Here is a 16,161-nt window from a genome sequence, read left to right as displayed (position 1 = left end):
GCCAAATCTGGCCCTCCACTTTGTTTCATCTGGCCCAGCACCTTGTTTCTACCCAGTGGCAGTGCCGAGCTCCTTGCCCCTAGTTAAGGAGTAGTTACGTTTATACAGTCCTAAAATTACATTCAGCCCTTTGAAGGCAACTGCGAGGTTGATGTGGCCCCCAGTGAAAATGAGTTTGAGAGTATGTCTTCCTAAAATTTGGCCCCATGGGGGTTAGGTGGCTGGATGATGGGATTAGGGTCTTGTCTCTTTCTATCTCTACCCTGAGAAGTCTTGCCAATGGCTTATATTTTAGCCAATATTTGTACAACACAGGTGGAAATATTTTCTGCATATTTTAATGGTATACTTTGCATAATATGATTTTTAAATAACTTTAAGATCTCTGGATCAAGAGAAATCATAGAATTTAACATTGTAAGGACCATGCATTATAATTGCTTTAAGTATTTGAGAAGTTTAAACTATTCCTTTAAACATTTTAGTAAAATGTTGTAGATTTTTTTTGCAGACCAGCTAATTTTGACAAAGGGTGACCTTATCATCAAAGACTTAAGGTCTTTTCTAACAGAAGCTAAGATTTAGTATTAAAATTGAAACCAAAAGTAATCTTGATTATTTTAAATAATTTTTGGTACATGAAAAGTTAGAGATTTTAAGTAATGTGCATAATATGGTCAATAAAAACTTTATTGCATTTATTTGTTCAGAAGTCTTCCACCCCAAGTGAGGCCTCTGAGGACAGGAACTGCATCCCTAGCGGCCAGCCCTATGTTTATGCCAGCGTGGAAGGCAGGAAGGAGCCAGTTTATAGGCACTACCCAAAGCTCCTTTGCTGCTCCTTCCATTTCTATAATCTGTGAGTCCAGTTAAAACCTAGATTGTATGTTCGCTTTCAACAATGACAGTGATATTCCTGGCAGACCTAGAGTCTAATGCTCACTATATTTATGCAAAGAATTGCATATTGGAAGGAGTTAAATGAGAAGTAGGAATGGCATCTAAGTTTTGAAGGTAGCTATAATCTGTGTTAGCAGGGATGAAACCAGATTTAAGATTCCTTTTTGGTATTGTTAAAACTTCTAAAGGTGCCCTGGCCAGTGTAGCTCAGTTGGTTGGAGCATTGGGCCATAATCCAAAAAAAAGTTCACGGGTTCGATTCCTGTTTGGAGAACATGCCTAGGTTGTGGGTTCCGATTGATGTTCCTCTCTCTCCCTTCCTCTCTCTCTGGATCAATGGATATATCCTCTAGTGAGGATTAAAAAAAAAAAAAAAAAAAACTACTAAAGATTATTTCTTAAGGTTACAGCTTAGTCTGAGCACCAGAGGAATGTCTCTTCTTAATTTGTTCACTGGAAGGAGCATCTTTTTCTAATTTGCAAACAAAGTCGCCTTATTGGCTAGTTTTAGGCACCCAATTTTAGGCTACAAATATGAGTATTTTAGCAAAAGGGAGAGAATCAAGAGTGGGACCCCTGCATATTTTTCAAACAGATACAGACTTTTATTCAGTTAACTTTTATTATGTAATTAGTTGAGGTATCTTTCTGAACTGCAAATAAAATTTAAAAGTAAAAACTTGAGAAAATTAGAAAATAGTACATGACTGAGATATGATGGAAAGCAAGTATGTTAAGTGCCAACAATGTCTTGCATAGCGCTGGATTTTTGCATGTACTGGTGAGAAACTTCATCTCCCTAGAAGACTGGCCACTCTTTTCAATTTGAAAAAGATGAGAATGTGATTTAGAAAGTTTGAATGATTTCCCAAACTCACCCTTTTAGATAGACGTAGAGCCCATGCTTATGCAGCTGCAGTGACCCTCTCCCCACAAAGGAATTAAAGGTCTAAAGAGATTAATTATTTTTAAAATTAGCTCAGAGCTGAGCCTAAGTCAAGTTTTCAACAAACATAAGCACTTAACTAGGTTTCAAAAAGAAAAAAATATTTAAAAATCAAATCCTATTTTAGTTATAAAAATGGCCATAGCTAGAAGCACACATATCACAGGAGAGAATAATAAAGGATTTATCTCTCTTCCCTACACGGCAATGCTCTGTAGAAGCAAACAGTAATTGTTCCCCGAGGAGATTTAGCCTGTAGTCATCTTTTGGAAAGGGTGTGCGTGATTGGCCCTTAGGAGCTTCCTGTGTTGTGGGGGGCCAACGGAGGTTGCTCGTGATTGGACCGGCTGGGCTGTCACTCACTCTGCCTGGAATGTGGTTTGAAGAGCTGGGAAGTTACAGAGGCTTGGAGGCGCTTACAAAAATGCGACTGTCAGAGAGGGAAGTGCACAGAAATTTGAAGACATTAGAAAGCGTTCCGCCCACAATTTCCTTGTTCTCAACGGCTCAGTTTTAACAGAACAAATTTTAAGTTAAGGTAGGATCATTTTCTCTCTCTCTCTACAAAGGGCTTAAAAGGAGGAGGAGTCAGATGTAAGTTCCTGTTTTTACAATTCTTTTGTGAGCACCACGGTACTGAAAATTGCAGAATCTAATTTTGCATCCATGTGTTTAGTGCAAATCACGGGCATATTGAAACATTTTTTTGTCCTGCATGTAAAGAAATTTCAGTGAAATTTTTAAGGGTGAATTTTAAAGATTTATTGATAGAGATATGAACACAGGGTTTGTTGGGTTTTTTAAATTCTTTCTTGAGCCATAAAAATCCTAAGTTTACTTTGAATTTAAGCTATTGCCTGTAGTTACTTTTTCAGAAAGACTTTGGGTGGATATTTTGGGAATGTAGGAGGAAGAAGTGTTTTGAAAATCCCATCAAGTTTTACCAGTAGTAAATTTAAAACTTTCCGATCAAGCTGCCATTCATTTGGTCTTTCTTGTCTTTGCAGGCAGCAGGCCTCTAAAATTGAAAAATGTTATTTTACAGTCAGTTGGGTCTTGGAGTTTGTTGTTTGGACTGTAATGTAGTTCTTTCCCCTGATAATTCCCCTGATTGCTCTGTTCCTCTGATGGGACTGGGGCGATGCAAACAGAACCTGTGAGGGTGTGAGTGGGAGGGCAAAGAGTCTTTGGAGAATTACTTCGTGTCCATACAAACACTCTCCCAGTGATTTGGGCAAGTCGTTTGATGAATCTGAGACTCAGTTTTGTCATGTGTAAAAGGAAGAGTTTGACTACTCCCTGGTTGTCAGTCCTCCCTCCGTGCCCCGGCCCCCCCAGCACACCTGAGAAATACAATCCCGTTTTTTCAGTTACCAGTAGGTCCCTGAAGCGATGCCTGTCAGGGTGGGAGAGGGTGTGTGGGTGTGTGAAAGCTCTGTTTTTCACCAGGGACATATATGTAACAGTAGAGGAGTGTGCCTCCATAGGGCCAGCCCTCCATCTTGAGAATCACTGGACTAAATGGTGTTTGAGTCCCTCTGAGCTCCTGGTTTATTGAAACTAAAAACAAAATGTTTGGTTGTATAAGGAATTGAAAATAAACTTGAATTTCAAGTACATTTTTATTTCATGTCTCTATTATCCCATAAGAAATCTTTTTTAGAAGTACATATGTTTTTTATTAAAAAGTTATCACTTGTTATAAAATTTTTAGTATAAAAAACTCATTAAAAAAGAAAAAAATCTCCTGTAATCCTTCCACCTAGATGTAATACTTGCTAACATTTGCAATATAGTCTTTTTTCTATATGTGTATGTAATCAATTAACTTGAAAACCTTTTCTTATAATTAAAATATTTTTTAAATTTTATCTTATTGATTATGCTATTACAGTTGTCCTGATTTTTCTCCCTTTGCACCACCCCTCCATCCAGCATCCCCCATGGCAATCCCCCTATCATTGTTCATGTCCATGGGTCATGCATATAAGTTCTTTGGCTACTCCATTTCCCATACCATACTCTACATCCCCATGGCTATTCCCATCACTATTCTGTGACTACCTATTTGTACTTCTTTTTATTTTATTTTATTTTATTTATTTATTTTTAGAGAGAGAGGGAGGGAGAGGGAGAGGGAGAGAAACAACAATGTGTGGTTGTGGTTGCCTCTCATGCACCCCCATACTGGGGACCTGGCCCACAACCCAGGCATGTGCCCTGACTGGGAATCAATCCAATGACCCTTTGGTTCACAGGCTGGCACTCAATCCACTGAGCTATACCAGCCAGGGCCTATTTGTAATTCTTCATCCCCTCTCCTCTTCATCCATTAACTCACACCCCCATCCTATCTGGCAATGATTAAAACACTCTCCGTATCCATGATTCTGTCTCTGTTCTCCTTGTTTGCTGAGTTTGTTTTTTAGATTCAATTATTGATAGATATGTATTTTTTTGCCATTTTATTGTTCATAGTTTTGGGCTTCTTTTTCTTAAATAAGTCCCTTTAACATTTCGTATAGTAATGGTTTGGTGGTGATGGACTCCCTCAATTCTCTCTTCTCTGAGGCTCTTTATTTGCCCTTTGATTCTAAATGATAGCTTTGTTGGGTAGAGCAATCTTGGCTATAGGTCTCTCTTTTTCATGACTTTGAATATTTCTTGCCAATCCCTTCTAACCTGCAAAGTCTCTTTAGAGAAATCAGCTGATAGTCTAATGGGAACTCCCCTAGAGGTAACTAATTTCTTTTCTATTGCTGCTTTTAAGATTCTTTAACTTTTGGCATTTTAATTATGATGTGTCTTGCAGTAGGCCTCTTTGCGTGCATCTTGTTAGGGACTCTGTGCTTAATGGACTTGCATGTCTATTTCCTTCACTAAATTAGAAAGTTTCCTTTCATTATTTTTTTGAATAGATTTCCAATTCCATGCTCGCTCTCTTCTCCTTCTGGCATCCCTATGATGTGAGTATTGGACCTCTTGAAGTTGTCCCAGAGGCTGCTTACATTATCCTCTTTTTCTGGGTTCTTTTTCCTTCTTCTTGTTCTGATTGGTTGTTTTTTGCTTCCTTATGTGCCATGTCATTGATTTGATTCTTGACTTCATCTACTCTACTGTTGTTTCCCTGTAAATTGTTCTTTGTTTCAATTAGTGTATCTTTGTTTCTGACTGGATCTTTTTTTATGCTGTTTAGGTCTTCACTAAGTTCCTTAAGCATCCTTAAAACCAGTGTTTTGAACTTTGCATCTGATAGATTGCTATCTCCATTTAGTTTACCTCTTTTTCTGGAGGTTTGATTTCTTCTTTCATTGGGCCATGTTTCTTTGTCTCCTCATTTTGGCAGCCTTCCTGTGTTTGTTTCTATGTATTAGATAGAGCTACTTTGACTCCATGTCTTGGTAGTGTGGCCTAATGTAGTAGGTGTCCTATATGGTCCAGTGGCACAGCCCCTCCTTTCACCCAAGCTGGGTACTCGAGGTGCCCCCTTCGTGTGGGCCGAGTACACCCTCCTCTTGTAGTTGAGCCTTGCACGCTGCTGGTGGATCAATGGGAAGGATTTACCCAGGCCAGTCCCCTGCAAGGATTGGTTGTGACCACTGACCACCAACCCCCTCCCTCCATGGAGAATCAGCTATACAGAGTCAGGGTGGTGGTGCTCCAGCGTGGTCTGTAGCTGTCCACTGGGTGTGTTGGCACTGTGATTTCCTGGGTGGTACAGGCCAACATCAGCCCTCTCGTGTTTTTCCCAGGGCCACCCTGCATGAGCTATAAAGCAATCTGAGATGGCTGCTACTTGTGCTGGGCTTGGTGATTCCCAGGCAAAGCCAAGCTGTGAATCTAGACTGGCTGCTGCAGGGCCTGGGGCTCACTGAGGCCAGCTGTTGCTTTTTTCAGACGAGTTAGGAAGTTGTGGCACTTGAGCCAAGACCAGCCACTCATATGGAAATGCTGCTTGGGTGGGCCTGTAAGTTGGGTGGGGGCAAAGTCTCTGGTGATCTCTAAGGTGGGTCAGTGTTAGCCAGGTTGATAGAGTCTCAGATACAGCACCAGCTTGCCATCTCTGTGTGGTGAGGGTCCAGAAAAGGGACAATGGTCTCTGCTCACCTGGGTGCTAGACACCTCAGCTTCCCTCTGCATATTGCTGGTGCCCCTCAAGCTGCCACCCTGGCTCTGGAGCCGAGGGAGTGAGTCTCAGTAGGTGAGTCTGTGTATGGGTTCTTTAAGAGGAACTGCTTGGGACGCCAGCATTTTTTCCCACCAACTCAATCTCTGCTAGTTTTTACAGCCAGAAGTTGTGGGGACTTATCTTCCTGGCACTGGAATCCTGGTATAGGGCTGGGACTCCTTGCTCTAGAGATATCCCTCTTGAATTTTTATCTACCACACATACGTAAGGGACCAGCCTGTTCTGCATCTGCACACCTCCCACGAGTTTGGATGGATGTGGTTTCTTTAATTTTGTAGTTGTGAGAATACATATTCAGCTCAATTTCTGACTGTTCTGAGTGATGGTTGTTCCATATTTTAGATGTAATTTTGATGTGGTTGTGTGAAGGGGTGAGCCATGGCTGTCTGTGCCACCATCTTGACTGGAAGTCCTCAAAAACCTTCTTAAAGAGACATTTTAATGCAGTTTGAAGAACTTTGAACTTGGCTACATTACCTACTAGTTGTGCCCTCGGAAAAATCATTTAACCTCTTTTATCCTCAATTTGCTCTTCTGTAAAATGGAGATGGTTCCCAGATCAAGTCATCATGAGGTTTAAATGAAAACTACTCATGTGAAAACAATACAGAGCCTGACATACTGCAAATTGTTACATTTTATTTTCCGATCTTCCTTTAAAAAAGTTAAGGATTTTTTTTTTAAAAGAGTTGTTGTTGTTTTTTTCAATTCAGTGCCATATGAAGGCTCAGAAAAGGGGTAAAGAACAACAGCTTGACATTATGAACAAGCAGTACAAACAACTTGAAAGCCGTTTGGACGAGATACTCTCTAGAATTGCTAAAGAAACCGAAGAGATTAAGGACCTTGAACAACAGCTTACTGAAGGTGAGAATTTAAGTTGATTTAAGAGTAAATGGCACTCAGACAGACATTAATCCAGATAATAGTTGAGTGTGGTTCAGCTGTTAGTATTTGATAGGGAGATATTGGTGCAATACCCAAAAGTGTAATAAAACTAAAATTTTTAAATTTAATTGTGTTGTGTTGATGTCCTAGTGAGTCGGGTGATTGCAGTCAGTAGACAAGAAGTCAGTTACATGATCATCGCCCTCTTCTAAGGCATACAGTCCCTTCAGGAGCAGAGAGCCCATTGCTGTCAGGGATTCAGTGTCTAGTTGTAAGGAGAGTGTAGAGAGAATTTTAGGATCTACTTTTACAGTGCAGATTTAAATTGTGACATTGTCATAATAGCAGAAGGGGAGGATACAATGGTGAGAGCCTTCGCTCAGCATAAGATCCCAGTCCCTGTTTTGCCATTGTCAGCCGTGTGACCTGGGAAAAATTATTTCTATCTCAGTCATTAGTTCTTGGGAAGATGAAATAAAATAGGGTTCATAAAGTGCCTGTCACATAGTAGATATGTTGTATGTGGTTGTTGGTGGTTTGTCTTTTTTTTGGTCCTCGGGTTTTATGTTTACGTTTCCAGTCTTAGATTAGTCTTGTTTGTTGAGAGGTTTTGTTTTGTGTATCTAGCAACAAGAACTCAGTTTTACATACATTTTTTTCATTTTATTTGGACATCGCTACTTTAAACTTTCTACATTAAGAATTAAGTATTTTATAAGCAATGTCCACTGAATATACTATTTTTATTGTATACCTGCTTATTTCTCCTCTACTGTGGATAATGGGGAAAACTATCATTATATTTTGAAAAAGAGAAATAAGACAGTAGGAAATAATTGAAAGCTTAGACTTTCATTCTTAGCTGGTAACAAATAACTAAGGAGGCTAAATGCAGTATTATTTATATATCTTGAAAGCATTTTCTTATATACATTACTTCCCCTTTTTTTGTCTTAGGCCAGATAGCGGCAAATGAAGCCCTGAAAAAGGATTTAGAAGGTGTCATCAGTGGGTTGCAAGAATACCTGGAGACTATCAAAGGCCAGGCAACTCAAGCTCAGAATGAATGCAGAAAACTACAAGAAGAGAAAGAGACATTGCTGCAGAGGCTGACCGAGGTTGAGCAAGAGAGGGACCAACTGGAAATAGTTGCCATAGATGCAGAAAATATGAGGAAGGTATGAATGATTTGTTTTTTCTTGCCTATTATCCTTAGCCTCAGAAGTAGATGATGTCCAAATTAAGTAAGTTAAGCAAGTCAGCAAAAGTGCAATTATAAGTATTAGTGGCTATTTAGTCTCCTTTTTTCCCTTCAGTTGTGATACACTTGGAATCATTATTTTTTTTTTTTAACTAAGAATGGAAGGTTATTTTAGCTGAATTTCTATTCCTGAAAGGTCTTATCCAATAACTCTAAAGAATATGAAATTGTAGCTATTATAAATGTGGTATTAAATGTTCATATTTTAGTATTTGTGTTTTAAGATTAAGTATAACAATTTTTCTTGTTGTCATTGCTTCATAATTTTAACATTATTTTACACGTAAGACAGACACAGTGTTGTATCCTTTTGTACCTGATTTGTTGCCACTTACTTGGAAATTTCACTTGCTCTGTTTTAGTTGTTTAGCAAACTTTATCATGCATGAGAACCCAGATTCCCAAACCTCATCTTTAATAGAGCTGGCCCTGGAAATTTGAATAAATATATTTTAATATTATGAAATTTCTCAGGCATAAAAAAAATTTCAAAATTAGTGTTTAACACCATGTACATAATTTAGCTTTAGAAATAAAATATTGAAATATAGTTGAAACCCTCTGTGTTGTACCCCCTTCCATAGGTAAAAAATGTCATGACTATGTTTATTATTTCCCTGCATCTCTTTTCGTTCTTATACATGTATCCATTCAAAACAATATGTAGTATTGTTCGCATAATATTAAGATTTATATAAAAAGTATGATATCGTACATATTCTTCGACTACTTCCTTTCTTCCCTTATATTTGTTTTTTATAATTATGCATATTGAATCATGTAGCTCTACTTCATTTTTATTGACATATGTAACATCCCATTGTACGTACATCACAAATTTATTGCTTGCTTATTTTCGTCTTGGGAGATGTCTGTGTGGTTCCCAGTCTTTTACTATTATAAACAACGTTGAGAGTAACATTCTTGTACACATCTTGAGTATGTGAACTGTGTTCAGAGTGGAACTGTGAGTCAAAGACTGTCTGCCTCCTCAACTTTACAAGATATTGTCAAATTATTGTTCATAGTGATTCTATCAATTTCTACTTCCACCAGCAATGTGAGGGCTACCATTACACCACACATACTTGCCAACAGCTTAATGTTACCCAACTTTTATCTTCTTAAGCTTTTATTTTGAAATAATTTCCAACTTACAGGTGAGTTACAAGATTAACTCACTATGCCTTTCATTCAGTTACCAATTAATATTTTGCCACATTGCTTTATCTCTCATATATATAATTTTCACATGATTTTATATAGTTTTTTCCTAACCATTTGAAAATGAGTTGTAGACATGTTACTCCTTAGCTTTTAAATATTTCGGCATGTGCTTCCCAAGATCAAAGGCATTTTCTAACATAAATATAGAATAATGATCAAATTCAGGAAATTTAACATTGTGTCAGACTTGGTGTTTGCCAGTCTGCTGAATTTGAAATGGGATCTTTTCATATGAAAAGTTTTACACTTGTAGGAAAGTTGAAAGAATGGTTTACTGACCATCTATGTGCTCTCCTAGAATCAACAAATATTTTTCTATGTTTGTTTGGGTTTTTTTGGCTAAGTCATTTAAAAGTTGCAGATATCATGACATCATCCCTTCAGTACACATCTCTTAAAAATGAGGACATTTTTCCCTACATCACTATGTTGCCATTATTACACCTAGGGAAATTAACTATAATTCCATAACGTCATCTAATATCTGAACCACATCCAAATTTTCCCAGCTGTGCCAGGAGTGTCTTCCATAGCTTGTGTGTGTGTGTGTAGAGTCCAGGTGGTAGTCCTGTAGAGTGTCCTACATCACGGATTTGTCTGATTGTTTCTTCATGGTGTGCTCAACTTGTTCTTCTATGCTGTCCATAAAATAGTATCTTCTTTTAACTTCATTTCCCCCTGATTACTGGGGAGGTTGAGCACCGTTCATTTGCTATTCAGTGTTCCTCTTCAGTGAATTCCCCATTCATATTCTTTGCCTGTTTTTCTATTGGATTGTTTGTCTTTTTTTTAATGATTTATAGGAGTTTTTTATATATTGTGGATACTAATCCTCTGCGGATTATATGTAGAGTCTGCATTTCAAGCAAGCAACCCAAATGATTCAAATTGTCTGCTGCTTTTTGGGCCACCCCTTGAGAAACTCTTCTGTAGAAGTTCTTGTCGTAGGATCCCCCTCTTTAATCCAGAATAGTTTGATCTCCTTCTTTAAGATCCCAAATAAACAGATGTAGGCCATAATAGTTAGTTATAAAAAAACACATGGGCTGAAATGTCTCAGAACCGAGGTATGCTAGTTAGTTGTACTTATATTTTTGTTCACACTCATTTAAGTTATTCTGTCATCCTTAATATTAGAGAATACTCATCCCATTTTGTTCTTTTGATACATGAACCTACTGTGGTTTAATAGAAAGAGTGTGGGCTTTTGGAGTCAGAGATCTCAGTTCATATTCTGACTGTTTCCTTTTTAAGCCCCAGGACATTTACTTCAGTATTCATTCTCCTCATCTGTGAAATGGGAATAATACCTTGTCTTACACAGTTATTATGAAGATGCAAGGAAATAATGAATATGAAAACATTTATTACAATATCTGATAGAAAAAGAGGTTTTAAATTTTACTCTCCTTTATTTTTTTCTTCCGTGTTCAGGCACATTTAAAGGGTTCACACTTTGGAAAACGTGTTGGGAGCTCACTGACTTTCTGATTACATTTAGTCAGGGTTTTGCTTTCTAGCCTGGATATGCAAAGACTGTGGCTTCATGCTTTTGCTAATGAACACTTTCTGTGCCAGGCTGGCTAGCACTTGGTTTCACTGAGCACTGTGCTCAGGTTACTTATAATGATTTACAGATGCTTCAGCAGAACAGTGAGGGTTTTGTAGTTAAACATACCCCGAATGCTTCCAGGAGCTTGCAGAGCTAGAAAGCGCCCTCCAAGAGCAGCATGAGGTGAATGCATCCCTGCAGCAGACCCAGGGAGAACTCAGTGCCTATGAGGTTGAGCTAGAGGCTCAGCTAAAAATACGGGATGCTGAAGCCAACCAGCTCAAGGAAGACCTGGAAAAACTAACAAGGCTCAGCCAGGTAAGTAAGAGCATAAAGCCATCTAGAAACCAAGGAACCTATGACCTTAACATATCTTTAATATAAGATTAAACACTTTTTAATATAGTGTTTGTAGAGTGATGGGAAGAGCATGTTTTTAGAGTCAGACATTCCGAGTACAGATACTACCCCTGTATGAACAAGTTATTACTTCACAGCTCTGAGTTGCTGACAAATGCCTCCTCATTTGTAAAATGATGAACATAAGGGAGATAATGGGCATGAAAGCATCTAGCAATTGGTATTCAATAAATTCTAGTCTTTCTCAAAACAGCTTTAAGAGACCTTCTTTAAGCTGATGTTAAATTTTATTTGCTCCCTCGAATTTTGGTTGGATGAAATATCCACTCATTTAAATTACATTTGTAAATTAGAGAAATAGTTATTCATCCAGTAAATACTTATTGATTAGCTATTGAGGGCCAGGTGTGAATGTTGCAGAAAACAGCACAGACATGGTCACTGTCCTTGTGAAGCTGACAGTGTAGTAGGTGGAACAGGTGTGGGAGAAAGAAAGGGATAGTGTTCTGTGGCTAGAGAGGGGTGGTCAGGGAAGAGTGCCCTACAGAACTGATGTTTCAGTCAAAACTTGAAGGCTGAGTAGGACTTGGCCATGCATAGAGAGTGGGGGGAAAATGTAAGGGGAAAAAGGGTGAGTGTTGTAGGCATAGAGGTGAGGAGAAAGAGCATAGTGTACTTAAAGTGCTGAAAGTCTGTGTATGCCTCCAGTATCCCAAGAACAAGGAGAGGAGTAGGGAAGGAGGGTGAGCGATAAGGGTGGAGAGGCAGACAGAGGCCAGCTATAGTATATTCTTTATCAGATTAAAAATACAGTTGGTTAGAGTGTTGTCCCAATAGCCAAGGTTGCGGGTTTGATCCCCGGTCAGGGCACATACAAGAATCAATCAGTGAATGCATGGATTGGTGGGACAACAGGTTAATGTCCCCTACCTCTCCCTCTCTTTAAAAGGTCAGTAAAAGAAAAATGAAAAAATACAGTTTTGTTTAGCTATTAGGCAAATGGGCTGCATCTTCCTCTAGGAGGTCCACCCTGACCTTCCCCATCTGCCTGCTAAAAATCTTGGTTCAGGACTCTGCCTTGGTTTTTCAGTAACCTTGTGCTCAGTCAAAGCATTTCATCATGTATATGGTGGTCATTGGTTTGTATTGTCCATCTTTCCCACTAGACTCAGAGCATAGCGAATGCCCAGATGGTAGTGTCTGTTTCTGTTTCCTCGGGGGCTGGAACATGAGAAGGGTCAATATGTTTTTACTGGATGAAAGTGAAATAAAATAAGGTAGTTTGAATACCAGGAATTTGTATAAAATAGCATTCAGATGATTAGAAATGGATATAAAAATAGGTCTGGCTTATTATAGTAATTACTTTGTATTCCTTTACTTATCAGATATCAAATGACCACTTGTCAATTATCAGGATTATATTTTTTAAGACTACCAAGTTTTATAAAACTACAGTTGGTAACAACTTCAAGGGGAAAAAACTATAGCTGATATGTTCATAGTGCAGAAAATAGGAGATTGGGGGAAAACAATTAAAATAACAGTAAATACATATTTTAAATTTTTATTTATTTATTTACTTATTGAAAAGATTTATTTATTTTTAGAGACGGGGGAAGGGAGGGAGAAAGAGAGAAACATCAGTGTATGGTTGCCCCTTGAGTGCTCCCTCCTGGGGACCTGGCCCACAACCCAGGCCTGGGCCCTGACTGGGAATTAATCCAGCGACCCTTTGGTTGCAGGCCAGTGCTCAACCCACTGAACCATACCAGCTAGGGCAATACATATCTTTAAATAATAGTAAATAAAATTTCTAATTTCTAAATGGTAAGTACTTTCAAATCAATTCCTTTTTTTTTTTTTTTAAAGTCTTAAGCCAGCCTTTAGCTTGACATTCATTGTCCTTTGTACTTCCATTGTCCTTTTTTTTTTCCTCTCATAAATCTTGATAACAATACAACACCCTGGCCCTAGCTGGGTGACTCAGTTTCTGTATGCCAAAAGGTCACAAGATCAATCCCCAGTCAGGGCACATACCTAGGTTGTGGGTCCAATCCCTGGTCAGGGAGCATACGAGAGATGGATGTCTGTCTCTCTCTCCTCCCCTCTCTCTAAAAAATCAGTAAAACATATCCTTGGGTGAGGATTAACAAAAAATATATATATATATTTCATATATATAATACTTATACTTAATATGTATATTTAAAATATATATATATATATGTATATATATATATATATATAAAACTTACATTTTTATGTATAAAACAGCCTGGCCTTTTCACAAATTCACTTGGTATTGAAGGGGTCACCCCCCTCCTTGGCAGTAGGAGTTCCAGAAGTGGTCTTCAAACCACACGCTGACAGTATGTAGCATAACAGATCTCTCTCTGATATCTACAGGTCTTGGATTGGTACACTTTAGTTATACGAAATCACTTGTGAAGCTTGGTAATGCAAATTCCTGGGCCCCGCCCTAGATATTCTGGTCCCCCAAGTCTGAGATGAGTCTAGGCTTATGCATTTTTAACAGGCACACCAAGCAATTTTGTTGCAGGTATTTGAGGACCACAGTTTGAGAAGTGTTTGAGGGCCACAGTTTGAGAAACATTGGAGAGCAGCAGTTGTTAGATTAGTCACAGAGCTTTTGAAGAGAGGTACTGGGACCCACCCCCAGAGATTCTGGCTTGGTGTATCCAGACTGAGCTGATTTTGATACTTACTCTTCTTTAAGTATTAATAGTTTAAGGAGGAAGGCGAAAAAAATTACTTTGGACCTTTAAATTTGGGAGTATAGACATAAAATTGAGTTATCATAAAACCATAGGTAGCAGGGGACAGCATGTGTATGTACATTTCTTTTTGCCTTTTGAGATCATAAATTACTGCTGTTTTGTGTTTGTGGTTTCATATTATTGCTTCTTATGCAATAGTTAGAACAGTTAGCCCTTCAAGCAGAACTCGAGAAGGAAAAGCAAGCCCTCAAGAACGCCCTCGGAAAAGCCCAGTTCTCAGAAGAAAAGAACCAAGAAAATAGTGAGCTCCGCATGCAACTTAAACAACTGCAGGTAGAGACTTGTTGGTTCATAATATATTCTTACATGGGATGCTCAGATGTTGACATCTTTAGTCTGCAACCTGATCACCTGCTCTAACATGTAATAAGCAACTTCAATTATTAGAAAAAAGAAATTTTGAGTGGAGCAATACCAGAGCCTCTGTTGCCTTGTGAGCCCATTGTTTTGAAATGATTAACATGTGTATCTTTAATGTTGTTATGGTGGTGCAAAGAGCTGGAGGCAGTGTCAGCAGTTAACGGGGACTACTGTGTAAACTCATGGCAAAAGCAGTGCCTTGCATTTCTCCTAGAAGAACGTTTGTCACCCAGCTGAGCTAAAGTCACCAGATTGGTTCCTTCCTATTCCACTGAAATACCTACCCAGGAATTTCTAGAGTGGGTTGTAGTAGAACCTCCTAACTACAGTTTTTATAATCCCCCAGAAAGGATGCTATTAAAAATGCAGTAATTTTACATTGGTGGGGGTTTTCTTTGGCCAGATATTTGTATAGCAATTATGACAATAATGTGGCCAACAAACTGCAGGAGAAGCAGGGGAACAGGATTTTCCAGGTAATTAAACTCTCTCAAAGAGGACAGATGTCTGAAGAAACTAGTAGCTGGATCACTACTGAGTTTCCAAGTCTGTGAGGCCAGGGCCCCCTTGGCTGACTGAGGTGGCAGCTCTTATACTTCACCAGAAGTAAAGAGGCAGAGTTGCTATGGTTTGGGAAGAGCTTCCAAAAAGTCATGCAGGGAAGTTTGTGACAGATAAGACTGAGCTCACCCAAATTCTCTCTTCCTCCAGTGAATTGAATATTTTTTTCCCCAAGGTTTAAAGAAATCTAGGAACCTAGAATCTAATATTTACTGCTATCAGTTCATCTTCTGAAGCAAATAGCGAAAAAGATGTATGTTTTCCATTTTTGTGTGAGTTGTGTGTGTGTTGGTTGTTCATTGGATTGTTTTTATTTTTACTATAGAAAATTTCAAATAATCACAAAAACAGAAGTGACCTTTTATTGACTCAGCTTTAACAATTCTCAGCATTCCGCCATTCTGTTTCAGTCCACATTTTATTTTTTTGCTGGAATTTTTTAAGGAAAATCTCGTACATCTTTATTGCACTCATAAATACTTCAGTATGCATCTCTTAAAGAAAAGAACTAAAATACATTCTTTGGGGATCTTCTCTGAAGTAGAAACTGAAGTCAGCTTTCTGGAATGCTGGCCCATGCTGTGAAACTATCTTAGAACTTGGTCCTCTGGTTATTTACTCTACTACCTACTATAGAGTACAAGTTAAACTCCTCATTTGTCTTGTCCGAAATCATCTAGTTTCAGTGAATTGAAACCTACTAACACTACCCCAAGAAAGGAGACAACTTGCCAGGAACCAGAGCTGCTCTATCAATCTTTCAGGAGCTTCACAGCCCTCTTAGGTCTCCTTCTCTGTCTCTCTGGACATTGTATTTAGTCCACCATGGACCTCAGCCCTGAGCTGACATATCTTCATAGGTCCAGCTCTTGTACAGAATTGCCATACTGGATCTTGGTTCAGTTTTTGGAGAGAGTAAGAACTTGTTTTCAGTGGATTGGTTGGCATTGGGTCAGATTACCTGTGACTGGATTAGACATTGGTACAAATGTGGCCACCTCCGGGCATTGGGCAAGGACAGTTTGCAGATAAGACAACTCTAGAAAGGATAGGCACTTAACACCTTCATTGCAATTCTAAATTCTCCATTTTACTTCATACTGTTAGAGTTTGAAG

At 38.6% G+C, this 16,161-nt stretch overlaps 1 protein-coding gene across 8 annotated transcripts in view; it reads left to right on the top strand.

Annotated features, from left to right (window-relative positions):
- CNTRL (centriolin) overlaps window positions 1-16,161 on the top strand; it is an 81,025-nt gene that overhangs the window by 30,067 nt on the left and 34,797 nt on the right. For all 8 annotated transcript variants that reach the window (XR_006655749.3, XM_053921142.2, XM_045196966.3 and 5 more), the window contains 4 exons: window positions 6,749-6,902; window positions 7,881-8,101; window positions 11,105-11,281; window positions 14,263-14,397. Coding sequence is in view for 7 of the 8 variants with exons in the window: in XM_053921142.2 (XP_053777117.1) it covers window positions 6,749-6,902; window positions 7,881-8,101; window positions 11,105-11,281; window positions 14,263-14,397 (687 nt within the window). In the remaining variant the exon portion in view is untranslated. The remainder of the gene's footprint in view (window positions 1-6,748; window positions 6,903-7,880; window positions 8,102-11,104; window positions 11,282-14,262; window positions 14,398-16,161) is intronic.

Source organism: Desmodus rotundus, chromosome 1 (assembly GCF_022682495.2).
Source record: "Desmodus rotundus isolate HL8 chromosome 1, HLdesRot8A.1, whole genome shotgun sequence".
Taxonomy (NCBI): Eukaryota; Metazoa; Chordata; class Mammalia; order Chiroptera; family Phyllostomidae; genus Desmodus; species Desmodus rotundus.
Note: the sequence above shows the minus strand (reverse complement) of the source record. Positions and strands in the feature narration are given on the sequence as shown.